The sequence below is a fragment of the Pristis pectinata genome, chromosome 8 (assembly GCF_009764475.1).
Source record: "Pristis pectinata isolate sPriPec2 chromosome 8, sPriPec2.1.pri, whole genome shotgun sequence".
NCBI classification, from domain to species: domain Eukaryota; kingdom Metazoa; phylum Chordata; class Chondrichthyes; order Rhinopristiformes; family Pristidae; genus Pristis; species Pristis pectinata.
Window position 1 is genome coordinate 35,000,179 of NC_067412.1, and position 27,877 is coordinate 35,028,055.

At 43.6% G+C, this 27,877-nt stretch overlaps 2 protein-coding genes across 2 annotated transcripts in view; both read left to right on the forward strand.

Annotated features, from left to right (window-relative positions):
• myo15aa (myosin XVAa) overlaps positions 1 to 13,886 on the forward strand; it is a 135,800-nt gene extending 121,914 nt beyond the window's left edge. The window contains 2 exon segments of the mRNA XM_052021366.1: positions 3,287 to 3,427; positions 13,785 to 13,886. Of these exon segments, the coding sequence (XP_051877326.1) occupies positions 3,287 to 3,427; positions 13,785 to 13,886 (243 nt within the window).
• A 2,818-nt stretch (positions 13,887 to 16,704) lies between these two features.
• alkbh5 (alkB homolog 5, RNA demethylase) overlaps positions 16,705 to 27,877 on the forward strand; it is a 36,610-nt gene continuing 25,437 nt past the window's right edge. Inside the window, exon 1 of the mRNA XM_052021542.1 lies at positions 16,705 to 17,879. Coding sequence (XP_051877502.1) covers positions 17,140 to 17,879 — 740 coding nt within the window. The 5' untranslated portion in view covers positions 16,705 to 17,139. The remainder of the gene's footprint in view (positions 17,880 to 27,877) is intronic.

The following is a 27,877-nucleotide window of genomic DNA, read 5'->3' on the forward strand; positions in this document are numbered from 1 at the left end:
CATTTTCTGAAATTACTGAAGCAAATTACCGTAAATGTTAGAAGGCCTGAAATAGAAATGCTGAAAATATTGTTTGTCTGGAAGTGTTGAACTCGACGTGGAATGTTGAAGGCTGAAATAGACCAATCAGAAAAAAAGATGCTGTTTCTGGAGCTCGTTTTGAGCTCTGTGGTAAGGATAGAGAGGTCATTTGAGAGCGGGAAAGACAATTAAGGTGATGGGTAACCACTTATTAGGGGTTCTACTTGTGGACTGAATGATGATCAGCTAATTTGCTTTTGGTCTATCCATCATAGGGGGAGATCACATTGGGACCAGCATATACACTGTACTAAATTGTAATAAGTACAAGTAAATCACTATTTCATCTGGAAAATAAGTTTGGAGACATAAACAATGTGAAAAGAGAAGATAAACTGGCAGGTGTTGCACCTCCTGCAGGAAATGACAGCTGTTGGTGGTGATTGAGGAGTAAACTAGAGGGGAATGATCCCTCTGGAATCCTGAGGGTCGTGGAAGGGGAAGGAAAGAGAAGATGGATCTGGCAATGGTCCATTCTCAGGAAGGGAGGGAAAGGGATGAGAACAGAGTCCAGGAAATGCAACAGACATTATAAAACCTCTAATATCTAAGTACTTCCTATACTGCATGTTCACTTTCTGTCATATCAAACATGTCATTCCCTCCTATCCCCTTCAAGCATTCTAAAATGACATTTCCTCCTCAACGTTCTGATCCATTCTTCACTCATCAACACCCCTTCTCAAACTGGCTGCATGTGCAGCTGCTGAAAATGCAACAGCTGCCACTTTTACTCCCCCCCCCCCCCCCACACCCACTAACCTTTCTATTTTGCTGTTCTAATGAAACTCAATGTAAGCTGGAGAAACATCAACTAAACTTTAAGCTAAGTATATTACAACCTCACAGCCACTATAATGAGTTTAAAAGTTTTAGATAATGGTTCTACTTCTCCACTTTCACTTCCTATAGGCCACCTCTTTTTGCCAAACACTATCATCCCTATCGTCATTTACTGTCTCCTGCCTTTTCCACCATCACTTTCTGACCCTTTTATTCTCCTCTGCCTTACCTTTTGTCTCCATCGTAAAATTTGTGTCTCTTAATTGTTTCCAGCTCTGAAGAGAGATCTTTGACTTGAAATATTAAATCTGTTTCTCTCTTCAAAAATATCATTTGACCTACTGAGTATTTCCAGTATTGTTTGTTTTTATTTGTTAATTTTTCTGAAATTCTTGTAGAAGAGCATCAGGTCCCTCTGAAATACAGGTCCTCCCCAGATTATGGCAGGGTTCTGTTCCTGTGAACTGTTCGTACCCCTGGGAACTGGCAAAGAGAGAAAACAAGCTACAGTAAAACTCCAATTATCCACTAACCCATTGTTCAGAAACCCTTGTGGATTGGCAACTGACTCACCAGGGCCCCATTCCCACACTCACTTTAAACACACTGGGGCTCCATTTCCATAATCACATTGCTCCCAAATTCCTTTTAAACTCACCATGGCCCTGCCCACGTGCTCACTTTAAGCTCACTTTATTCACTGGAGAATGTATTAAAACACTGCATAACATTGTAAAAAGTGAATTAAAAGTCAACTGGGGTTTTAGTATGAGTGATATCAAATAGTCTAGAAAATATGCCACCAAAGTCTTGACAGTGTTAGATTATCAAAGTTTTATTGTAATTTTAAGTTGTAGAGAGGATGGGGAAGGACTGGGTAACACAAAGTGAGGCCAGGGTTGCTCAATTTACAGAGTTGGCTTGTTAATAGATAAATTGGTGATGATCCACATCAGCATCAGCCTCCCAGACAATCGAGACCCTTTGCAATTTGCATACAGGAAAATTAGGTTCACAGAGGACGCCTTCTCCCTTGCACTACATTCAGCTCTGGTCACCTCAACAACAAGAATACATATGTCACGCTGCTATTCATTGATCACAGCTCAGCCTTCAACACATAATACCAAATAAGTTCATACCTAAACTCCTGGACCTTAGCCTTGGGGCCTCCATCTGCAACTGGCTTCCAGATTTCCTGACCGGCGGACCTCAGTCAGTTAAGAGTTGGTCATAACATTTCACCCACCCTGACCATTATCACTGGTGCTCCCCAGGGTTGTGTGCTCAGTCCCCTGCTCTACTCCCTGTATTCCCATGACTGTGGGTGCAGATACAGCGCCAACTCAATCTTTAAGTTCGCCGATGATAACACTGTTATCAGCTGTATCAACAACAATGATGACATGGAGCACAGGAAAGAGATAGAAAATCTTATGTCACATTGTCAAAACAATAACCTAACCCTTAACATCAGCAACATGAAAGAGCTGGTTGTTGACCTAAGGAAGTGGGGGGAGAGGGAAGGGAGGTGAACACAACTCTGTCCTCGTCAATGGAGCTGCTTCAGAGATAGTCAACAGCTTCAAGTTCCTAGGCATCCATATCACCAGCAACCTCACCTGGTCCCTCCACACAGATGCGGTGATCAAGAAAGCGCATCAGCATATTTACTTTCTTAGACGTCTGAGAGGATTCACTTGTCCACAAGGATTCTCTCGACCTTCTACTGATGTGCTATAGAAAGTATCCTGACGGGTGGCATCTCAGCCTAGTATGGTAACTGCTCTATTCTGGACTGACAGATCCTGCAGAATGTGGTAAACAGTGCCCATTGCAACATAGGCTCATCACTTCCTTCCATCCAGTCCACCTTCAGGGTGCGTTGCTTCAGGAATGCTAACTGTATCATCAAGGATGTCCGCCTCCCTGGCCATTCCCTTTTCTCTCTACTGCTTTCTGGAGAAGATACAGGTCCTCGAAAGCCTGGATGTCCAGACTTAAGAACAGCTTCTTCCCCACTGCTATCAGACTCCTGAACCAATCACCTCTTTCACATCCCCTTCCTGGTGGTGCTGCCATGTTCTTGGACTCTTAATTCTACCTCTTGTGGTTTTTCGTTATTGTCACTTTAACATTTCCTTTTGTGTTACGTTAGATTGTACTACAATCTTTGCACCATTCAACCGTTTTGCATTCTTTACTGTATTTATTGTTGTATTTATTATTACCATGTATGCTGTTTACTTTGTAAGCTTCATGTGAGCAAGAAATTTCATTGCACCCTGGTGTATTTAACAATAAACTAATCTAATGTGATCTAATCTAATATAAAACTGTGAAATACTGTGAAGCTTTGCTCTGGAGTTGGAAAAGATATCTTCATAAACATTATAACCTATTATTGCGACTCTTTCTGCAGGAGCTGATGGTCAATTTCTCATTGAAGGAGGTACAATCCACACTAACCGAACGATTGGATCCCAGTAACAGCTATCCATATGTTGAGATTAAACTGGGAGACTTGATGTCTGAAAGAATAATGCAACTTCAGCTCGACCAGGTATGGGAAAGTTGTGTGAGAATGTTCATTATCTACAAATAATTAGATGCCTCAAGATTTAGAAACAATTCTGTTCCTTCCATATTGCCTATCCATCACCTGAGGCATAGAACCATAGAACCATACAGCACAAAACAGGCCCTTCGGCCCACCATGTTGTGCCGTCCATCAAACCACCCTCACACTACCTAACCCCTTCCTCCCGTATATCCCCCCATCCCACACTCCTCCATATGCCTATCCAACAAGCTCTTGAACCTGTTCAATGTATCTGCCTCCACCACGACCCCTGGCAGTGCATTCCATGCACCAACCACTCTCTGGGTGAAAAACCTCCCCCTGACATCTCCCCTGAACCTCCCACCCATAACCTTAAAGCCATGCCCTCTTGTCTTGAGCATTGGTGCCCTGGGAAGGAGGCGCTGACTGTCTACTCTATCTATTCCTCTCAATATTTTATATACCTCTATCATGTCTCCTCTCATCCTCCTCCTTTCCAGTGAATAAAGCCCTAGCACCTTAAGCCTCTCCTCATATTCAATACTCTTTAATCCAGGCAGCATCCTGGTAAATCTCCTCTGCACCCTCTCCAACGCCTCCACATCCTTCCTATAATGAGGCGACCAGAACTGAACACAGTACTCTAAGTGTGGCCTAACTAGAGTTTTGTAAAGCTGCATCATCACCTCTCGGCTCTTAAACTCAATCCCCCGATTTATGAAAGCCAACATCCCATTGGCCTTCTTAACTGCTCTTTCCACCTGTGAGGCAACTTTCAATGAACTGTGAATATGAACCCCCAGATCCCTCTGTTCCTCCACACTGCCAAGTACCTTGCCATTTACCCAGTACTTGCCCTGGAGTTTGTCCTTCCAAAGTGTACCACCTCAACACTTCTCCGGATTGAACCTCCATCTGCCACTTGTCAGCCCAGCTTTGCATCCTATCAATATCCCTCTGTAAGCTCCGACAGCCCTCCACACTATCCACAACACCGCCGATCTTAGTGTCGTCCGCAAACTTACTAACCCAGCCCTCCACCCCCTCATCTAAGTCATCTATAAATATCACAAAAAGTAGAGGTCCCAGAACCGATCCCTGCGGGACACCACTAGTCACTGCCCTCCAATCCGAGGGCACTCCTTCCACCACAACCCTCTGCTTTCTACATGCAAACCAATTCCTAATCCTCACAGCCAAGCTTCCTTGGATCCCTAGGCCTCTGACCTTCTGTAGAAGCCTACCATGAGGAACCTTATCAAACGCCTTACTAAAATCCATGTGAACCACAACCACCGCACTGCCCTCGTCAATCTTCCTGGTCACCTCCTCAAAGAACTCTATCAGGCTTGTGAGGCACGATCTTCCCTTCACAAAGCCATGCTGGCTGTCCCTAATCAGTCCATGATTCTCTAGGTGTTCATATATCCTATCCCTTAGAATCCTTTCTAACAACTTACCCACCACAGACGTGAGACTCACCGGTCTATAATTCCCTGGCCTATCCCTATTACCTTTTTTGAACAAGGGGACAACATTCGCAACCCTCCAATCCTCCGGCACCACTCCCGTAGACAACGAGGACTCAAAGATTCGTACCAGCGGTTCAACAATCTCCTCCCTAGTCTCTCGAAGCAGCCTGGAAAAAACCCGTCAGGCCCCGGAGGTTCATCTGTCTCCATATTATTTAACAACTTCAACACATCCTCTCTCTTGATATCTACAACTCGAGAACATTACCCCTACCAGCACTCCCTTCCGCATCATCAAGACCCCTCTCCCTGGTGAATACCGAAGAGAAGTACTCATTGAGAACTTCTCCCACTTCCGCCGCCTCCAGGCACATTCTCCCACCTTTATCCTTAATCGGACCTACCTTTAGCCTAGCCATCCTCCTACCCTACACGTACTTGAAGAAGGCCTTGGGATTTCCCTTAACCCTACTAGCCAACGCCTTTTCATGTCCCCTTCTAGCTCTCCTCAGTCCTTTCATGTTCCTTCCTCGCTACCCTATATTCCTCATGGGCCCTGTCTGAACCTTGCTGCTTATACCTCATGTACACTACCTTCTTCTCCCTAACAAGTCGTTCCACCTCTCTCGTCACCCACGGTTCCTTCACCCTGCCATTCCTTCTCTGCCTCACCGGGACATATTTATCCCTAACATCCTGCATAAGATCCCTGAACATCTACCACATCTCCATGGTACATTTTCCTTCAAAAAGGACATCCCAATTTACACTCCCCAAGTTCTCTCCTTATAGCCTCGTAGTTCGCCCTTCCCCAATTAAAAATCCTCTTGTCCTCTCTGCACCTGTCCCTGTCCATGACAATTTTAAAGGTTATGGAGCAATGGTCACTGTCCCCCAAATGCTCACCCACCAATAGATCCTTCACCTGCCCCGGTTCATTTCCTAAAACTAGATCTAGCATGGCATTTCCTCTAGTCGGCCTGTCAAAATACTGCGTCAGGAATCCCTCCTGGACACATTTAACAAATTCCGTCCCATCTAAACCTTTGGCATTAAGCAGGTTCCAGTCTATATTTGGGAAGTTGATGTCTCCCATTATAACAACCCTGTTATTTTTGCTTCTCTCCAAACACTGCCTGCCAATCTGCTCCTCTATATCTCTACTGCTACCGGGGGGCCTATAGAATACTCCTAGTAGAGTAACTGCTCCTTTCTTGTTCCTTAATTCCACCCATACAGACTCTAGAGATGATCCTTCTACAACATCCATTCCTTTTCCACAGCCGTAAACAGTGTCCCCCTGACCAGTATCACCACTCCTCCTCCTCTTCTCCCCCCCTTCCCTATCCCTCTTAAAACACCGAAAACCTGGAATATTCAATATCCACTCCTCTCCTGACGTCAGCCACATCTCAGTAATAGCCACAATATCATAGTCCCCCATACTTATCCAAGCCCTCAGTTCATCCCCCTTATTCCTGACGCTTCTTGCATTTAAGTAAACACACTTCAGTCCATCTACCTTACTACTTTTATAGCCTGTATTCTGCTTCTCCTTCCCCAACGCCTCTCTACCTGTTTGATCTAACTTTTCCCCATCCCCTTCTTCCTCTGACCTACTCCTCCGGTTCCCTTCCCCCTCACAAACCTGTTTAAACCCTCCAGAACCACCCTAGCAAATCTCGCCGCAAGGATATTGGCCCCCTTCTGGTTCGGGTGTAACCCGTCCTCTCTGTCCAGGTCCCACCTTCCCGAGAAGAGCTCCCAATGATCCAGAAATCTAAAATCTTCCCTCCTGCACCAGCTTCTCAGCCACGCATTTATCTGCCACCTCCTCCTGTTTCTGCCTTCACTATCGCGTGGCACTGGCAGCAATCCCGAGATTGCTACCCTTGAGGTCCTGTTCCTCAATTTTCTGCCTAGCTCCCTGAACTCACTCTTCAGGAACTCATCCCCCTTCCTACCTATGTCGTTGGTGCCAACATGGACCACAACTTCTGGCTGCTCTCCCTCCCGCTCAAGAATCCTGTGGACCCGATCAGTGACATCCCGGACCCTGGCACCTGGGAGGCAACATACCATCCGGGATTCATGCTCATTGCCGCAGAACCTCCTATCTGTTTCCCTGACTATCGAGTCACCTATCACTACCGCATGTCTCTTTCCCACCCTTCCCTTCTGAGCAGCATTACCAGTCCCAGTGCCAGCTAAGCCCCAGCAGGTTTTCCCCTTCAACAGCTTCCAAGGCAGAAAACTTGTTACTGAGGGGAACAGCCTCCGGGGTTCCCTGCTCTGTCTGCCTGCCTGACTTCTTCTTCCTCTTCCCTCCCCTGACAGTCACCATTCTATCTACCTCCTGAACCTCAGATGTACCTGCTGTAAGGGGGGTGACTGTCACCTGTTGGATCGTTTATACATAACTCTCTCCCTCCCTTATGCTGCGGAGTGTTTGTAGCTGCGACTCCAGCTAATCAACTCTGAGCCGAAGTTCGTCCAGCCTCAAGCACTTACTGCAGATGTGGCCATCGTGGACGGCAGCAAGGTCCACGAGTTCCCACATCAAACAGCTGCAGCACCACCATGTCCTCCAACTGACTACCTTTCTTTTTTCCCTAGTTAGTCCCACCTACAAATCTATAATGAACAACAGGTAAACCTTGTCTTTACCTACTTACCAGCTACTTACCCTCCTTGCCCCTTCATGCCGAAGAAGCCCCTTGAGCCAAAGCCCAGAACACTCTGCTCCCACTCACTCCGCTGCCCGCTCCAACACTGCCCGCTCTATAGGCTGTTTGCTTTTAAAGCTGCCCGCGCCGCGCCTGCGCAGTCCAGACCCCACTCTACTAGTTAGAAAAAACTTATAAAAATCTAACCCTTACACTAAAGACCCTAACAAAAACTAACCTTTACACTTAAAAACCCTAATAAAAGTGATAAACAGAGAAAACACTTAGCTGCTCCGAAGTCCTCCGAACCGAAGCCCGAGTCCTCCGAAGTATTTTTTCTCTCCTTTTTAAGCTGCCCGGACTCTTTAAGTCCTGCAAAGTCTGTCCAGCTCATCCAGATATGAATCTGATTCCATGAGGGCTACAGGATGATAAAAGGGTGATGATGTCGCCTGTACCCCTGAGCCCACCCTGGGCCAATGCAGACTTTGTAAGACAAGTCTCCAAAATGGTCACTCCTTCAGAGGAGAATTTCTGTGGCTGTCTTCTGTCTGCTGCCATAACTTTAGTGTAAATGATGCAGCAACCCCCTGAACAAATGGTATAAAAACTAATGATCTGTGCCTGTCACATGATGGATAGGCAGGGGAAATAATCTTTCTTCTCCTGGCAAGGTGCAGTCCCATTTGTGCAGTAGTGTTTGGCTCACAGAATTATTCTCAATTATTTTTTAACTGGAACACTGAACAGAAGGGCAAACAACAGAACGTTGCATGCTCAGATTTTGATGAATCACGATATCAAGTAAGGAATTATAGAAACATACTGAGCAGAAGATTGCTATTTGGCCTGTTGGGTCTATGCTGGCTCTTTGATAGAGCTTTAAAGGGCTAACATCCCAAAGGCATTGAGAGAGGAATAGAACTGAAAGATGATTAAATCCTCAGGACATAATGATTTGCATTCAAAGATTTTGAAACTTGCCTAAGTTGCAGGATGCAGGTGGCTGGGTGACCATCAGGAGAGGGACAGGGAATAGGCAGTCAGTGCAGTGTACCCTTGTGGCCATTCCCCTGGATAACAAGTATATCGTATTGGATACTGCTGGTGGGGGGTGAAATGACCTACCAGGGGAAAGCCACAGCAGCCAGGTCTCCGGCACTGAGTCTGACTCTGTGGCTCAGAGGGAAGGGGGAAGAAGAGGAGTGCAGTAGTGATAGGGGATTTATTGGTTAGGGGAACAGATAGGAGATTATGTGGATGAGAACGAGACTCCCAGATAGTATGTTGCCTCCCAGGTGCCATGGTCAGAAATGTCTTGGATCAAGTCCACAGCATTCTTAAGGGGCAGGATGAGCAGCCAGAAGTTGAGGTACCCATTGGTACAAATGACATAGATAGGAAAAGGAATGAGGTCCTGAAGAGGGAATATAGGGAATTAGGAAGGAAGCTAAAAAAAAGGATCTCAAGGGTGGTAATCTCTGGATTGCTGCCTGTGCCACACGCCAGTGAGGGTAAGAATAGGAAGGTATGGCAGACGAATGCGTGGCTGAAGAGTTGGTGCAGGGGACAGGGTTTAAGATTTGTGGATCACTGGGATCTCTCTGGGGAAGATATGATCTGTACAAAAGGGACATGTTACACCTGAACTAGAGAGGGACAAATGTCCTTGCGAGCAGGTTTGCTAGAGCTGTTGGGGAGGGTTTAAACTAGCTTGACAGGGAGATGGGAACCAGATTGTTAAATCAGATGATGGAACAGTTGGTGTAAAGGTACTGTAGATGCGATGTGCAGAGAGACTGTGAAGAAGGATAAGCAGTGGATAAGGCATAAATGCAGTCAGTTGGATGGGCTGAAACGTGTTTATTTTAATGCAAGAAGTATTAAGAATAAAGGCGATGAACTTGGAGCATTGATCAGCACGTGGAATTATGATGTTATGGCTATTACAGAGACTGGCTGTTTGATGTTCCAGGGTTTAGCTGTTTCAAAAGGGATAGGGAGGGAGGTTAAGGGGGTGGGGGGGGGGAGGAGTGGCATTGCTAATCAGGGATAGTATCACAGTTGCAGAAAGGGAGGATGTCTTTGAGGGATCCTCTACGGAGTCAGTGTGGGTGGAAGTCAGAAACAGGAAGGGAGCAATCACTCTATTGGGAGTATTCTATAGGCCTCCCATAGCCACTGGGACGCTGAGGAGCAGATAAGTAGGCAGATTTTGGAAAGGTGCAAATATAACAGGGTTGTTGTCATGGGAGATTGATTGGCACCTCCTTAGTGCAAAACAATTAGATGGGGCAGGTTTTGTTAGGTATGTCCAGAAAGGATTCCTGACACAGTATGTGGACAGGCCAACTAAAGGAGAGACCATACTGGATCCGGTACTAGGCAATGAACCTGGTGGGTGACAGACCTCTCGGTGGGTGAGCATTTTGGAGATAGTGACCACAATCCCCTGACCTTTAGTATAGCCATGGATAAGGGTAGGAACAGACGATATGGGAAAGTTTTTAATTGGGGGAGGGCTAATTATGATGGTATTAGTCAGGAACTTGGGAGCATAAATTAGGAACAGATACTCTCAGGGAAATGCACAGCAGAAATATTGAGGCTGTTTAGGGAACACTTGCAAGACTTCTGGATAGGTTTGTCCCACTGAGACAGGGAAAGAATAAAGGAACCATGGTTGACAAGAGAGGTGACGCATTTAGTAAAGAAGAAGAAGGAAGCATACTTAAGGTTTAGGAAGCAAAAATCAGGCAGGGCTCTTGAGAATTATAAAGTAGCCAGGCAGGAGAGACATGAGAAGGCCTTGGCAAGTAGGATTAAGGAAAACCCAAGGCATTCTACATGTACATGGAGGATGACTAGGGTGAGGGTAGGGCCGCTCATGGATAAAGGGGGAAATATGTGCCTGGACACGGAGGAGGTAGGAGAAGTCCTTAATGAATACTTTGCTTCAGTGTTTACTATGGAGAGAGACTTTGATAAATGTGAGGTCAGCGCAGAATAAGCTAATGTGTGGAGCATGTTGCGGTTAAGAAAGAGGCAAAGTTGGAGCTTCTGAAAAACATTAGAACCATAGAACCATACAACAATACAGGCCCTTCGGCCCACCACACTGTGCCGCCCTTCAAACCACACCTAAGAATATCTAACCCCTTCCTCCCACATATCCCTCTATCTTAAATTCCTCCACAGATAATATTCCTCCATAGGATAGATAAGTTCCCAGGACTGGATGGGATATACTCCAGGTTACTAAGGGAAGTGAGGGAAGAAATTGCTGGGGCATTGACAATGATATTTGTGTCCTCCCTGGCTACAGGAGTGGTGCCAGAGGATTGGAGGATGGCAAATGTTGTTACCTTGTTCAAGAGACGTAATAGGGATAATCCTGGGAATTATAGACCAGTGAGTCTTACATTAGTAGTGGGCAAACTATTGGAGAGGATTCTTAGGGACAGGATTTATGAGCATTTGAAGAAGCATAGTCTTGTTGGAGATAGTCAACATGGCTTTGTGAGGGGCAGGTCGTGCCTCACGAATCTAATTGAGTTTTTCGAGGAGGTGAGAAAACAAACTTATGAAGGTAGAGCAGCGGATGTCATGCATATGGACTTTAGTAAGGCGTTTGACAAGGTTCCCCACGGTAGGCTCATCCAGAAAGTCATGAGCCATGGGATCCATGGAGACTTGGCTGCGTGGATTCAGTAGTGGCTTGTCCACGGAGGCAGAGGATGGTTAGTAGATGGAGAGTATTCTGCCTGGAGCTCGGTGGCTAGTGCTGTCCTGCAGGGGTCTGTTCTGGGACCCCTGCTCTTTGTGATTTTTATTAATGACTTGGATGAGGAAGTGGAGGAATGGGTTGGTAAGTTTGCAGATGTTGTGGATAGTGTAGCAGGTTGTCATAGGTTACAACAGGATATAGACAGGATGTAGATTTGGGCAGAGAAGTGACAGATGGAGTTCAATCCGGACAAGTGTGAAGTGATACACTTTGGAAGATTGAACTTGAAGGCAGAGTACAAGAGTAATGGCAGGATTCTGAGCAGTGTGGAGGAACAGAGGGATCTTGAGGTCTAAGTCCATAGATCTGTCAAAGTTGCTGCACAAGTTGATGGGGTGGTTAAGAAGGTGTATGGTGTGTTGGCCTTCAATAGTCGGGGTATTGAGTTCAAGAGGCACGAGGTAATGTTGCAGCTCTATAAAACTCTGGTTAGACCAAACTTAGAGTATTATGTTCAGTTCTGGTCACCTCATTATAGGAAGAATGTGGAAGCTTTAGAGAGGGTGCAGAGGAGATTTACCAGGATGCTGCCTGGATTAGAGAACATGTCTTATGAGGAAAGGTTGAGTGAGCTACGGTTTTTCTCTTTGGAGTGACACAGGATAAGAGGCAACTTGATAGAGGTGTATAGGATTATGAGGGGCATAGATAGACTGGACAACCAGCACCTTTTCCCCAGGGTGGCCATGGCCAGTACCAGAGGACACCAGTTTAAGGTCAGAAGAGGAAAGTTTAGGGGGGATGTCAGAGGTAGATTTTTTTGTACAGAGTGTGGTGGGTGCCTGGTACGCACTGCCGGGGGTGGTGGTAGAGGCTGATACCATAGGGATATTTAAAAGACTCCTAGATAGGCACTTGAATGTAAGAAAAATGGAGGGTTATTGGTTGTGTAGGAGGGAAGGGTTAGATTGATCATAGAGTAGGTTTATATAGGTTGGCACAACATCGTGGGCTGAAGGGCCTGTACTGCGCTGTGTTGTTCTATGTTCTGTGAAAGTGGTGGCTCTGGTGATTGTGGATGCACTGGTTGTCACCTTCATGGTTCCATAAGGATGCAGAATAAATCTTGGCTTTGTCACTGTTCACATCTCATGAATGAATAAATAATTAACCTTGACCTCCAGAGGCAAAGGAGTCCAATCACGATTGCAAGGCTGTATGTGAGTTTGCATTTCTTATTGAGAGCAGAGAATGCATTTGGGGTGTTGGCCCTTTAAGTAGCACTTTTCAGTAAAAATTGGGTTGTAAAAATTAGTTCCTCTTTGAGTAAAAATGAACTATTGATCATTGAGATTAAAATCAGACTGGAGACATATTTTGCATGTGCACTTTCGTAGATATCATTTGGGGGTAGTTTTATGATAGAAAAAAGTGCTATGGCAAATGAAAATCCTGTGGAAAAGATGGTGGACAAATTTCCCAGTAGGCTCTTAGGCACCTAGAAATGGGTACAGAGTTGTTCTTCTTCAGGTTAAGTTTTTTCTTCAACTGCATAGCACCCTTTAACTTTGTATTTCTGGGAAGGAGTGTCCAGGCTGTTGCCATCATACTGGTAGAGCTGTCCATTGCAAATCCAATTTACTGAGGCCATTCTAAAACCCTGGCTGATAGCTAACTCATGGCAGGTCCTGTTTCGTATTCCCGAACTCCCTGTACAAATCCTTGTTGCTATGAAGATGTGCTGGGAAATAATGAAACATTCAATTTCCAGAATTGCTGCATACTATCAGCAGATGGGAGCATCGGCCCTTGTCTTAATTTAGACAGATGGAGTGGCAGGATGTATGAGCTGATTCTGCAATGGCACTGCTCAGTGTATGAATGAGTAAGTTGCTAAGAGACCATTGTCCACATGGAATGAATCAGCTTTTTTAAAATCTTGGCCAATTGAGAGCAAACTTCTGCTGCTTGTTTGCATCTCCCCAAGGAATTCAAGCTACTAGAGGAGTGAGCAGATCAGACACTAACACCTGGAATGTTAGTCTGTGGAACAAGTAAAACCAACAGGGAATTGAAAAGTAGACAAAGGCTCAGTGGGCAATGCACCAGCAAGACCTTTGCAAGTGACATTAATTCCCTGGGTTAGGAATGGAAAGGATGTACCACTGCTTGCAAGATTGTGATTGGGGTGCAAGTGCACAGGTGTGGAAACAGGATTGGATGATGCTGTGCACTCTGTATTTGGATATCCTGCCAACAATTGCTCTTCAGGCTTGTATACAAGGGAGACCTGTAACATGTATATTTTGGAAGAGTGATCCAGCCACAATGGTGTTACTTTCAGATGTGATATGGAGCAGACAGGTAAATGGGGTTAAGGTACAGTTCATTCCTGTTCTAATAGAATGATAGATCAGCTCAAAGGACTGAATAGCCTTTTTAGGATGCATCATGATGAACCCTCTGTAAGCGCCTGATACATTCTCTTGCAGGCTCTGGAAATGTGCCGAGTCACAGCCATGCACGTGGAGGCAATGCTATTGGCTCGAGAGAAGAGGCTGACCCTTCCCCCTAGTGAGATTACCTTGCTGTGAGTGGATCTGGTTGGCCAGTTGATCCAAATATAGAAACTGCACCCTCATCACTTCAACAGGCCATAAAATGAACATGTGAACACACCAAGAATAAACATGATATCTGTTACATTATAGAGAACTAAAATATTAAATATCAAAGAGAAATATAAAAGCAAGACTGTCAGCCTCAATATAAACAATGGAAAATCATTATTTTTTAAATTTTTCAGTTGTCAAATATTGGTACAGTGAAAAAGTGCAATAAGTACAACATCACTTGTTAAAGGAATATTTTGAATATGTTCAATGCAGTAGGATGTCCTTTTAAGTCTTTACAACAGCTCCTATCTATTATTAGTTATATATTTACACCCAATCTCCATATTTTTATATAGAATTGAAAGATTTTTGGTGCATGCATTGTTTCAGTAAATGTGGTATATTTTTATAAAACTAGAATTGAATCACTTGTTGAACATTTATATTAGTCTTACAAAATTACTTTTGTTTTGTACATTTCTTGCATAGCCTTCTTTAATCACTTATTGCTTTTTGAGAACACAGAGGAGAATTTCTCCCAATTGCTTTTAGTTTTATTTCCCAGAAAACTCATATTAATAAAGGATGAGCATTTGTAACATCTGCAATGGTAATTTTTAAAATGTTTTTAACAGGTTATCTTCATCTCTTTAAGTGTCAGTACTGAGAAAAATTCATCCCTTTTTCCCCTTGTATTTTTGTTTAAAAGCTCAACTTTGCATGTTTTATCTGTTTACACCAGCAACTTCCAGTAACAATGGTGGAATTCATTATTTCACACAACTATCTGCAAACAAACCTTTGCAATAAAAACTAATGTAAACCATGTGTCAAACTTCATAGACTGGTGATTTTTTTTCTATTAGTCAGCTTCCTATGTGGTTGCATGTTAGGAGTTGACAACAAAAAACAGACTTGATGGGGCTGAGTAAAGTTCCCAACCTGTGATAGTAAAACTCTTATGGCCAGGTTCATCCTGCTTGCTTTGGAAAGAAGGAAATGAAGGAAAAGAGCATCAGCACCAGAAGGAAGTGAAGGAAAAGAGCACCAGCACCCTTGTGTAGAGGAAATGTCTCAAACATAACAGAGAACAACTCAGCAGTTACACAAAAACATATGGACTATTTCCTTCAAAACATTCTATGGATGTTCTATCTACATTTTACAAATTTCAAGAAAATTCATAGCCAGTTATACAGCACAGAAACAGGCCCTTCAGCCCAACTCGTCCATGCTGACCATGTTGCCTACCTGAGCTAATTCCATTTGCCTGTGTCTGGCCCATATCCCTCTAAATCTTTCCTATCTATGTACCTGTCCAAGTGTCTTTAAAACATTGTAATTGTATCCACCTCTACCACTTCCTCTGGCAGCTGATTCCACATATCCACCACCCTGTGTGAAAAAATTGCCCCTCAGGTCCTCTTTAAATCTTTCCCCTCTCACCTTAAATCTGTGCCCTCTAGTTTTAGACTTCCCTACCCTGAGAAAATAAAAACTTGCCATAAAATTTGATTCAAAAACAAGCAATTTGGAGGAAGGACATTGAATCCTTATAGAGTGTAAAGTACAGATTTACAAACTTTTCAGAATGGAATGAAAAAATGATTTGGGTGCAAAGCATAGTAACAATGTAATAGTAGTAATTAATAAAATTATGAAAGATTTCTGATGGTGTACAAATTTGATGTGGAATCAATGATAAGGCACCCATCTGTTTAAAATTGTTGTTAGGAAACCAAGGAGGGAAGTTGGGATGAATTCTTTCACACAAATGATTGTTGCAACATGCAGTGTTTTACATCAGGAACTGTTAAGACCACATAAAGATAAATATTTGCAGATAAATACAATGTTATGGGTGGAGTTTGTTGCTATTAGGTTGGTTTAGGATTGATGTACTGAAGAGTGACTACAGAAATGCTGAGCTAAATAGCCTCCTTTGCTCCTAATTTCTATTGCCATGCTTCGTTCACTGTTACAAGCTAAAACCTTACTCAGGTGATGAAGCTGAAAACCAGATAAGCCCGACCTGCACTTGCAGCCTCCTTAGGTGGGCTGGCATTCCCATGCTCTCCTGGGCCAGATCAATAGGCTTCTTCCTTGTGAGTATTTGCTCTGCCCTGGCCTGAGCCACGTTTCTGAACGTCTGAATCTGGGCCTGAAATTATTCTTAATAGAGATCAAATTGTGGTTTTCAATATAATAAAGGATCTGGACAAAGTGAACATGAAGAAACTCTTCCCATTAGCAGAAGGGTCAACAATCAAAGGGGCTACAGATTTAGAATTATTAGCAGAATAACTAGATATGAGGAAAAGGTTTTCTTTGATCTGGAATTCACTGCCTTAAGGATTAAGAATACAAATTGCCTGCAGAGGAGAATTTGATAAGATATTTGAGATAAAAATGCAAAGGTGCAGAATAGGATTTACCAAACTGATTTGCAAAGTAGATGGGGACTCAATAGGGGGACGAGTGTGTAAGTTTCGTGATCCAGGCTGGTTGCCCTCATATTGAGCATTGGGTAAAGTCATGTGCTGTTCCCCCCCTCCCCCCCAATAGAGGTCCTTCTCTGCGCTTAGCTGCCTATCCTACTGCTGTTTCACTTATATTGCCAGGAAAATATCCTATACTCACATGAGAATTTTTTTATTCTCCGTTCATCAATATTTAATAGCAAAATAACCTGAAGTAATGTCACTTTTAATCAGGATAATTTTACTGGCAACATTACAGGATGACGCCTGATAACGGGGGAAATGGCGTAGCCTGATTGACGGAGACTGGGGAAAATGGTGCAACCTGATTGGCTGAACGCTGGAGCAGGCAACACCCACGGGGAGATCGAAGCGAGTCGTTGGCAGAACTTCCGGCACAATGACAGGCTGAGGTTTGAGCTTATGTGGAGGGTCGTGTGGGAGCTACTGGTACAGTCAAAGTACAGGACTCGTAATTAGCAACTTGGACCATAGTGGCGGTCAGTGTCTGGAAGATGTTGATGATATGAAATACCGAAGCTGCGTTCGCCACTGTACGCCAGCTATGGGCATACGCCACCCAATTAGGGCCGGTTACTAAGTGGAGCGGCGGGGAGCATGCGCAGTAGCTTGTTTTCGTCACCCATTCTCCCCGCCCCTTTGGCCCGCCCCCCTCCGCTTTAACCCCGCCCCCGCCGCCCTCCGCTCTAACCCCGCCCCCCGCCGCCGGACCAGCCCCTTCCCCGGCCAAGATGGCGGCAGGCGGCTACGCAGACTTGAGGGAGAAGCTCCAATCGCCTCACCGCGAGAAACAGCGATCGGCCTCGGGAGCGGCGCCTTACAACGGCCGCAAGCGGAAGCACGACGCGGAAGCGGGCGACGCCGGCCTGATCGGGCCGTGCAGCGGCGAGGAATACGAGCACGGCAAGTATCACAGCGACTACGACGATGAGCGGCTCGGAGAAGCCCGGCGGGTGAAGCAGGGCATCCGCCAGGTGCGCCTCTTCACCGCCGACCAGTGCACCCAGATCGAGACGCAAATTGACGACGTGGTTTCCCGGGCCGAGAAGGGGATTTATCGCGATCACACGGTAGACAGGGCCCCGCTGCGCAACAAATACTTCTTCGGGGAAGGCTACACCTACGGCTCGCAGTTGGAGAAGCGAGGCCCCGGTCAGGAGCGTCTGTATCCCAAGGGGGATGTTGATGACATCCCTGAGTGGGTCCACAACCTGGTGATCAAGAAGCTGGTGGATCACCGCATTATCCCCGAGGGTTTCGTCAATAGCGCCGTCATCAACGACTACCAGCCTGGCGGCTGCATCGTCTCACACGTGGATCCTATTCACATCTTCGAGAGGCCCATCGTTTCCGTGTCCTTCTTCAGCGATTCGGCTCTCTGCTTCGGTTGCAAGTTCCAGTTCAAGCCCATTAGGGTGTCAGAGCCTGTCTACTTCTTACCTGTCCGAAGAGGGAGTGTTACTGTGCTCAGGTGAGTCGGAGTAAAAAAGCTTAAATAGAGTAACATTGTATTGACTTGTATTTCAAAGGTGAAGTTTCAGGTCCAACCACGCCGTATTCTGGCTGCGGTGTGTCGCTGAGAGTTAAACCGTGGTCGGTTCTGTGCTTTCTGTTGGCGTGTGTGTGGGTGGGGGCGCGGGGGAAGGAGAAATAAAATGAAATGACAAGAGAAAAAGTACTGGAAACAGGTCAGGCAGCACGTGGAAAGAAAAACCATTAACGTTTCAGGTCTGAGTGACCATCAGAATTTCCAGCATTTTTTTGTTATATTTCAGATTTCCCGTGCCTGTGTTTTTTCACTTTCGAGGTAATACGATTTGGGCCAAAAAAAAGAGTAAATTGTGGATAGAACTTCTAGCATCTGTGGCACTTACATAATGTAAATTTATAGGTTTCTGTTTCCTGTAAATGAAGAGTTCACATTGCGGCAGTTGCATTTCTTATAAACATTCAGAAAGTCATGTCAGCAACACAACAAAAAGTGCTGGAGGAACCCGGCAGGTCAGGCAGCATCTATGGAGGGAAATAAACAGTCGATATTTCGGGCTGAGACCCTTCATCAGGACTGGAAAGGAAGAGGACAGATGCCAGAATCTGGCTTGATGGCAGAAACAGTCCTGATGAAGGGTCTCGGCCCGAAACGTTGACCGTTTATTTCCCTCAATAGATGCTGCCTGACCTGCTGAGTTCCTCCAGTACTTTTTGTGTATTGTTGCAGATTTCAGTATCTGCAGAATTTTTTGTCTTCAGTCAGCAACATAAGCCTCTTTGACGGTTTTTTTATGCCCCCCCCCCCCCCCCCATATTGCCATGTTTTTTTTGTATTTGCTTCATGAAAAACATTGTTCCTAGTTCAGAAGTACTTCATTGGCTAGAATCATTAGATTTGTAAAATGCAGAACTATGATTGTAATTTTTTTTTGGAGCAAGTAACTAAACGGGTGGACTGGGAGTGTGTTTATATGGGCTTCCACAATGTTTTGCAAAAGAAAAGCAGGAGTAGGCCATTTGGCCCCTTTTTCCTGCTCTGCCATTCAATGAAATCGTGGTTGATCTTTTATCTCAGTACCTTTTCTGTATTAATTCTCTTAATATCAAAAAATCTATTCATGTCTGTCCTGGATATACTCAGTAACTGAGCCTCTACAGCACTCTTGTATTTAATACTGTTAGAACGTTACAGCACAGTACTGGCCCTTCGGCCCATGATGTCGTGCCAACATTTTATCCTGCTCTAAGATCTATCTAACCCTTCCCTCCCACATAGCCCTCCATTTCTCTATCATTCATGTGGCTATCTAAGTGTTTCTCAAATGTCCCTAATGTATCTGCCCCCACAACCTCTGCCGGCAGTGCGTTCCACGCACCCACCACTCTCTGTAAAAAGAAAACTTATCTCTGACATCCCCCTTATACCTTCCTCCAGTCACCTTAAAATTATGCCCCCCACGTGTTATCCATTTTTGCCCTGGGAAAAATTCTCTGACTGTCCACTCGATCTATGCCTCTTATCATTTTGTAAACCTATATCAAGTCACCTCTCATCCTTCTCTCCAAAGAGAAAAGCTCCAGCTCACTCAACCTATCCTGATAAGACATACTCTCCAGTCCAGGTAACATCCTGGTAAATCTCCTCTGCACCCTCTCTTAAGCTTCCACATCCTTCCCATTGTGAGGCTATCAAGACTCTAAGTGTGGGCTGACCAGAGTTTTATAGCTTCAACATTACCTCACAGCTCTTGAACTCAGTACCTCGACTAATGAAGACCAACACACCATACGCCGTCTTAACATGAAGAAATTTCATGAAATTTGAATGAAGAATTTCTTTTCATCTGTCCTAATGGGCTAACCCTTTAATTGGAGGCTGTACCCTAGGTCTAGATACTCAAGCCAAGGGAAACATTAACTCTGCATCTACCTATATAAAAAGAATTGTATGTTTCGATGAGATCACCACTCAGTCTTCTGAACTCGCAAGTGCAGGCCCAGTCTGACCCGGGTACAATTCCGGCCACTGTCTGTAAGGATTTGTACGTTCTCCCAGTGTCTGCATGGGTTTCCTCCAGGTGCTCCGGTTTTATTCCACATTCTAAAGACGTATGGGTTAGGAAGTTGTGGGCATGCTACGTTGGTGCTGGAAGCGTGGCAACAGTTGCCCGCAGAACACTCTACGCAAAAGATGTATTTCACTGTGTGTTTCGATGTGCATATGACTAAAATCTATCTAGCTCTCTAACTTTCCTTGTATAACAAGACTACTGTCTCAGAAGTCAATCTACCAAACATTCACTGCACTCCCTCTATTGCAAGTACATCTTTCTTTGGTCTCAGCAGGGCCCTACATAATAGGAGCAAGGCAGATTTGCTCACATATTTCAATGTCTGTGCAATAATGCTATTGTACTAAAACACAATCTAAAAGACAGTTAATTTATATGCACTTCACTTAGCGGTGGCTCAACTGTGAAACATCCAAATGACGGGAACCTAAATTTGTATATCAACTGGTGTAGGCAGAAGTATAAAATTACAAAGATATTACAGGTAGGTTAAAAAGTAAGCAAAACTGGTGAATGGATTTCAACAGTTAAGTATGAGGTCATTCATTAGGATGGAAAACAGATCTGACTGTATAAATGGTGAAATGTTGGTATGGTAGTTGTCTAAAAATTGCTGAATTGTGGGGTAAGGTAAAACAGAATGTTAGTTTTTATAATGAGAGCTGGAACATAAAGGCTTGAAGTTTATACTTCAGCAATACAAAACTTTACTTAGACCACATTGAGAGTCATGCTGGTACCTATTGCTTGGAAAGGATATATGGTAAAACATCAATAATCAGGCATCTTTGATGCTTAGGAAGTGAAGGACTGGTAGATTTTCTGGACTATTGGATGTTATTCCTATTAGTACCCAAGCACACTTTTATTTCAGTTTTTTATAAATTACACAATAGTATGAATTTTCCTGTGAACTTGGTAAGTTTAGAGGTAGCAGGAAATGTACAAGAACTCCAGGCTCTGGCCGTATCCCTACTTGCATCCTGCATCCCCAGTGGTATGAGCCCAGGCTCCAGATGCACATCAAGCTGACGGTTCAGACCCCAGCCCTGGCTGTACTCCAGACCTTGGGCTTTGCTTGCACTCTGGAGTCCCTCACCCCGCTCAGGTTCCAGACTAATGACTGAGCCAGATACTGGACCGTCAGAATTTCTGAGCAATTGAGTGTCATGTTATCATTGGAATTAATACACATTCACCAGGTTGTCAGCATGAGAAGCAATTGCTTAATTACATTTGTACTTCATGGAATGTTCATAATTGTAGCATAATTTTATTAATGAAATTTAGATTTTAAAAATAATCAATAAGATAAAAACATTTCCAGCTAGTAGCTGGAACAAGTGGATCTAAGTAGGATAGACATTGGGAAGAATTGTTTTTCACAAAAGATAGAAGATGCTAGTTCAATTAATTTTAAAGGAAAGCTCTTGACTTTTTTTTAGGCTGGATAATGAAAATTAGGTCCATAATGTTGGGATACAAGTCAGTTATGATTTTATTGCATGGCTGTACTGATTAATGGGCAGATGGCTTTTTACAAATTCAGTGATTCTAGCCAATGAGGTACTTGTGCAACATGCTTTGAATTGTCCTTTGGTCACAAAAGACTCAAAACAAATAAATCTTTGCACATTCCACTTCTCTTTTGGAAAAATTATAGTTGAATCCACTATCCTTGCTGGAAATTTATTTTAAATTATGAAAACTTGCTGACTTAAAAAAAATTGTCTATCTTTTGGGTGTTACCAATTTATTTTAAATTTGAAATAGTTAATTATAAAGCCCCCAATTGTGAGCAGTAGTTTATCTATAAGATGTCAGAATTTCAAAAACTCTTTAATAAATATTCCCAATAATTTCCATGGGATGTTAATCATGTTGCTTTGTCCTGATTACAGCCATGCAATTGTGTGAATTGTATCTAGAAAGTAAAGGTGCGATTGAGTGTGTGGAGGTTGAAACTACATCACTGTGACATGCCACAGATTACATTGGCTACAATTCCCTGCTAAGTAAAGACTGAGGTGGTATGGAGGAAAGTAAAGCATTAGTTTTATAGGAAAGGAAGGTCTGTTGTATGAAGGTGCTTTGATTAGCTAGTTGGCTGAAGGCAGTGAATAGGTTACCTATATATCTTTAGCCAAGAAGTTTGGGGGAAGGTTGGGAGGGGTGGGGGGGGGAGAGGAATCAAATATGGCTAGGGAAAGGAAATAACCTTTATCTATTTACTAGATGGGACGCTCAGCAGTCATTGTGCATTGGTGGTGGAGAGAATGGATGTTTAGAGTGGTGGATAGGATGCCGACCAAGCAGGCTACTTTGTCTCAGGTAAATAAGAAACAGTAAACCATTTGGCCCCTTGTGCCTGCTCTGCCATTCAGTAAGATCAGAAGTAGTCAATACCTGGCACTTGTGTGACATAAATGTTACCTGCCACTGCCCAAACCTGGATGTTGTCTTGGTGTCACTGCATACATGTGTGGATTACATTTTTGAGAAACTGTAACTTTGGACTTTATGGTGGAAGGAAGATCATTGACAAAGTAGCTGAAGATTGATTCTAGGACACTATGCTGAAGAACTCCTGCAGTAATATCTTGGGTTGGGTTGATTTACTACAACAACCCTTCCACATTCTTTTGTGAGAGATGTGACTCCAACCATTGTTTTGATGCTATTGATTTCAGTTTTGCTGGTTTTTCAAGGTCCTGACTTGATCTCAAGGACAGTTCTTCTCACCTCATCTCTGGAATTCAGCAGTGATGATACCTGGAGCTAGTGAGCCCATTATTAGAGATTAAGCACTGTTGATGACACTTCTATTACTGTGAAACTAGGTGATAATTAGCTGGATTGAATAAATCCTACTTTTTGTGAGCAGGACATACATGGGCAACTTTCCATATTGTTGGATAGATGCCAATATTGTACCTGTACTGGACCAGTTGTCTAGAGACATAGTCATACAGCATGGAAACAGGCCCTTCAGCCCATCTTGTCCATGCTGACTGTTGCCCATAGCCCTCTAAATCCCTCCTATCTATGTACTTATCTAGATGGCTTTCAAATGTTGCTAATGTGCCTGCCTCAACCATTATTTCTGGCAGCTGATTCCAAATATCCACCACCCTTTGTGTGAAGAAGCCACCCCGATGTCCCTGTTAAATCTCTCACCTCTGATCTTAAACCTATGCTCTCTTGTTTTTAGCAACCCTCCCTGGGAAAAAGACGGTGCTTTCATCCTGGTATAGTTATTGGTTTATTATTGTCACTTGTACCGAGGTACAGTGAAAAACTTGTCTTGCATACTGATCATACAGATCAATTCATTACACAGTGCAGTTACATTGGGTTAGTACAGAGTGCATTGAGTTAGTACAGAGTGCATTGATGTAGTACAGGTAAAAACAATAACAGTAGGAGAGTAAAGTGTCACAGCTACAGAGAAAGTGCAGTGCAATAAGGTGCAAGGTCACAACAAGGTAGAGCGTGAGGTCATAGTCCATTCTCATTGTATAAGGGAACTGTTCAATAGTCTTATCACAGTGGGGTAGAAGCTGTCCTTAAGTCTGGTGGTATGTGCCCTCAGGCTCTTGTATCTTCTACCAGATGGAAGAGGAGAGAAGAGAGAATGTCCCGGGTGGGTGGGGTCTTTGATTATGCTGGCTGCTACACCAAGACAGCGAGAGGTAAAGACAGAGTCCAAGGAGGGGAGGCTGGTGTCTGTGATGCGCTGGACTATGTCCACAACTCTTTGCAGTTTCTTGTGGTCCTGGGCAGAGCAGTTGCCGTACCAAACTGTGATGCATCCAGATATTGATGCACCATAGAAAGCATCCTAAAAGTTGGTGAGTGTCAAATGGGACAAACCGAATTTCTTTAGCCTCGGGAGGAAGTAGAGGCGCTGGTGAGTATCATCTGCAAACTTGTAGATGGAGTTAGAGCAGACACAGTCATGAGTGTATAGGGAGTAGAGTAGAGGGCTGAGGACGCAGCCTTGTGGGGCATCAGTGTTGAGAGTAATCGTGCCAGAGGTATTGCTGCCTATCCTCACTGATTGCTGTCTGTTGGTTAGAAAGTCAAGGATCCAGTTACAGAGGGAGGTGTTGAGTCCTAGGTCTCAGAGTTTGGTTCCCTGTTTATGCCCCTCATGATTTTGTATACCTCTATCAGGTCAACCCTCAATCTCCTATGTTCCAGGGATTAAAGTCCTAGTCTACGCAATCTCTCCTTGTAACTCAGGCTCTCAAGTCCAGGCAACATCCTGATAAATCTTTTCTGCACTCTTTCTAGTTTAATAACATTTTTCCTATAATAAGGTGACCAGAACTGTACACAATACTCCAAGTGCGGCCTCACCAAGGTCTTGTATAACTACATCATGACTTCCGAACTCCTACACTCAATGTCCTGACTGATGAAGGCCAGCATGCCAAAAGCTGCCTTCATCACCCTATCTACCTGTGATGCCGCTTTCAGCGAACAATGTACTTGCACTCCTAGGTCCCTCTGTTTCATAGCACTCCCCAGGGCCCTACCATTCACTATAAATTCTACCTTGATTTGATCTCCCAATATGTAATACTTCACATTTATCTGGATTGAAACCCATTTGCCAGTCCTCAGCCAGATACCTAAATGATCAGGAACCCCATGTAACTTTCCATTACCTCCTGCGCTATCTACAACACCACCTATTTTGGTATCATCCACAGATTTATAACCATGATAAATTCACATCCAAATTGTTTATATAAATTACAAACAACAACAGTCCCAGCACTGACTCCTGTGGCACACCACGAGACATAGGCCGCCAGTCCGAGAAGCAACCCTCAACCATCACCCTCTGCTTCCTACCACTGAGCCAATTATGAACCTAATCCCTATCTCCCCCTGGATCCCATGCGATCTAACCGATCTAACCTTCCAGACTAGCCTGCCATGAGGGACCTTGTCAAAAGGCCTTGCTAAAGTCTATATAGACAACATCCACTGCCCAATCCTCATCTACCTTCTTTGTTACCTCCTTGAAGAACTCCAAGAGATTTGTCAGACATGACTTCTCACGCACAAAGCCGTGCTGACTGTCCTGAATCAGGCCTTCTCTCTCCAAACGGTGGTAGATGCTGTCCCTCAGAATCCCCTCTAGCAATTTACCCACCACTAATGTCAGATTTACTGGTCTGTAATTTCCTGGCTTGTTTTTGCTACCCTTCATAAACAATGGTACCACATTAGCCACCTAGTCCTCTGGAACCTCACCTGTGACCAGAGATGAAATAAAAATCTCTGCAAGAGCTTCCACAATTTCTTCTCTAGCTTCTCACAAGATCTGAGAATACATTAGGACAGGCACTGGGGATTTATCCACCTTAATGCACTTTAAGGCCTCCAATACCTTCTTGCTGATTCGTATGTGGTCCTAACCAACAGCACTCATTTCCCCCATTTCCTTAACTTTCATCATTTTTTCCACAATGATGGGGAATATTCATTAAAAATCTCACCCATTTCCTTTGGTTCCACACACAGACAGCCATGCTGATCTTTACAGGGATCTATTCTCTACCCAGCCACCCTTTTAATATTCCAATAGAATCTCTTGGGATTTTTCCTTGCTTTGCCTGCCAGACCCTTCTCATATCCTCTTTTATGCCCTCCTATCTTCTCTCTTAAGTGCACTGCTACACCTCTTATAGTCATCAAGAGATTCACTAGTTTCCAATTGCTTATGTGCAGTGTATGCCTCCCTCTTTTTATTAACTAGAGCTTTTGTCAGCCAGAGTTCCTGAAACCTACCAGCCATGCCCTTCAGCCTAACAGGAACATGCAGGCCCTGAACTCTTGACACTATACTTTTAAAGGCCTCCCACTTGGCAGATGCTCCTTTCCCTGCAAACAATCTTTCCCAATCATCTACTGCAAGATCCTACCTAATGGCTCTAAGATTTGCTTCACCCCCGTTCAGGACCTTAACCTATGAACCAACCGTATCCTCCTTCATAAATATTTAAAAACTAATAGGATTATGGTCACTGGACCCAAAGTGCTCTCCCAACGTACACTTCTGCCACTTGCCCTACCTCATTTCCCAGGAGGAAGTCCAGTGTTGCACCCTCTAGTTGGTCCCTCTATATATTGATCAAGGAAGCTTCCTTGGACACATGGCTTACTCTGGAACATGAGCTTTCCCTGTTCCTCACTTTCAATCACATAATTAGAGGGTTGTGTCCTCTTTCTGCCATGTTTTCTCTGCGAATTTGTCTGCTCTGGAGACCTTGTTGTTTTCATTTGATGTACATTTCAACCTCTTGCTGGTTGTCCTTAATGTGAAGGTGCGAATTCTTTCTCTTCATCACCGATTCAGATATTTGCAGGTCATGGTATATAATTAATTTCATGGACAACTTTGACAAAGCCCATAAACATTCTGTTTAATCTTCCTGTTTTAGTGTTTGATCTTGTTTCATTCATATCTAATTTGTAGATCCTCTGATTTGTAATTATCAAACAGTAGCTTCTTGTTAAATCATTTAACCTTTTTATATATTCATCCTTATAGACTTCTATATTTTGTATAATTGCTGCTTGATAAATGTTTCTGTAGTGAAATGGATTCTTCATTTGCTTCAGATTTTCTATAAAATTTTAGATGTTTGGGTACTGGACAGTACATATCAATTAGGAATATTAATTTTAAAAATACATTTATCATACTGTTTATTTTTTTCAAACTGTGACATAGGCTCTAAAATATGTTCTCATTCATTTTAGAATGCCCTCATCCAAACAGAGAACATGCAAATCTTAATGAAAATATTCTTGATTATGAAATGTATTTCTGTTGAAACTTGCAAATAATAGGATTGTAACTTGCAAATAATAGGATTGTAACTAACAAATATAGTGTGTTTTCTCTGGCTTAAATTCTGCAATGGGTAAGTTGGTATTTTCTAAACTTTTCCTTCGTATGACCTACTTAAATACTGAAATTTACTTTGCAATCACATCCATCCCAATCTCTCCAAAATAATGCATTAAACAGGTAGTGTTATAACAATATATGCCAAAAATCTGTGGCCATTTTTTAATCCTTTCAGCTGGGTTAAGTACTTGAGTATAGCAATCCAGTGTGGGCATACCTGTGGTGCATGTCACCATTGTTATTCTACTAGAATGGTTAACAGGAAATTTGGTTTCTGGAGGTCAGTAATATTCATGTCTTTCTACCCCAACTGCAAAATAAGCTTCACTGGTAGATGTCATTGTACAGAGCAGTTCCTGGTTTAAATTTACTTAAGCAATGCTATTTTACCTAAAGCATCCTGCAATGAATGGGGAAGAATCTGCTATGGTTTTGCCTTGTGATTGGTGTACTGGACCACATAGAAGTTTGGTAGCTGAAGACTTTAAGTCTTGGCTGGAGCTCTTCCACATGTTTCAACTGGTTGCTGATGCAGGCTCACATGATGAAAGGTCATTGGCGCAGTGCACTGGATACCCTTGCTACCCTTAAATAGCTCAGCACTGTTTGGGAGATTGAAAGTTGGAGATAGAAGAATCACATGCATAATGAAGCTTCATACAGTTTCCTTCCAGATCGTGAGCAGTATTTCCTCAAACCAGAAGTGTTTTGTGCTTTTATTTATGTCTCATCTACTCCTCGGAAGAAAAAGTAAGAGCACAAGAAGGCCGTTCTACTTCTTGAACCAGCTGCATTCACTAAGATTCTCACTTCTCCTTTTCCATTTTTTAGCATGGACACAATAATCCTTGATTTTCCCTATTGTCCAAAACCTTTTTAGTATTAGATCTCATTTTTCTGACCTCCAGAGAATACAGTCCAGAGTGTCTGTTCAATTTTTCCTTGTTGGTATTCTAATGAACTTTGCCAGACCAC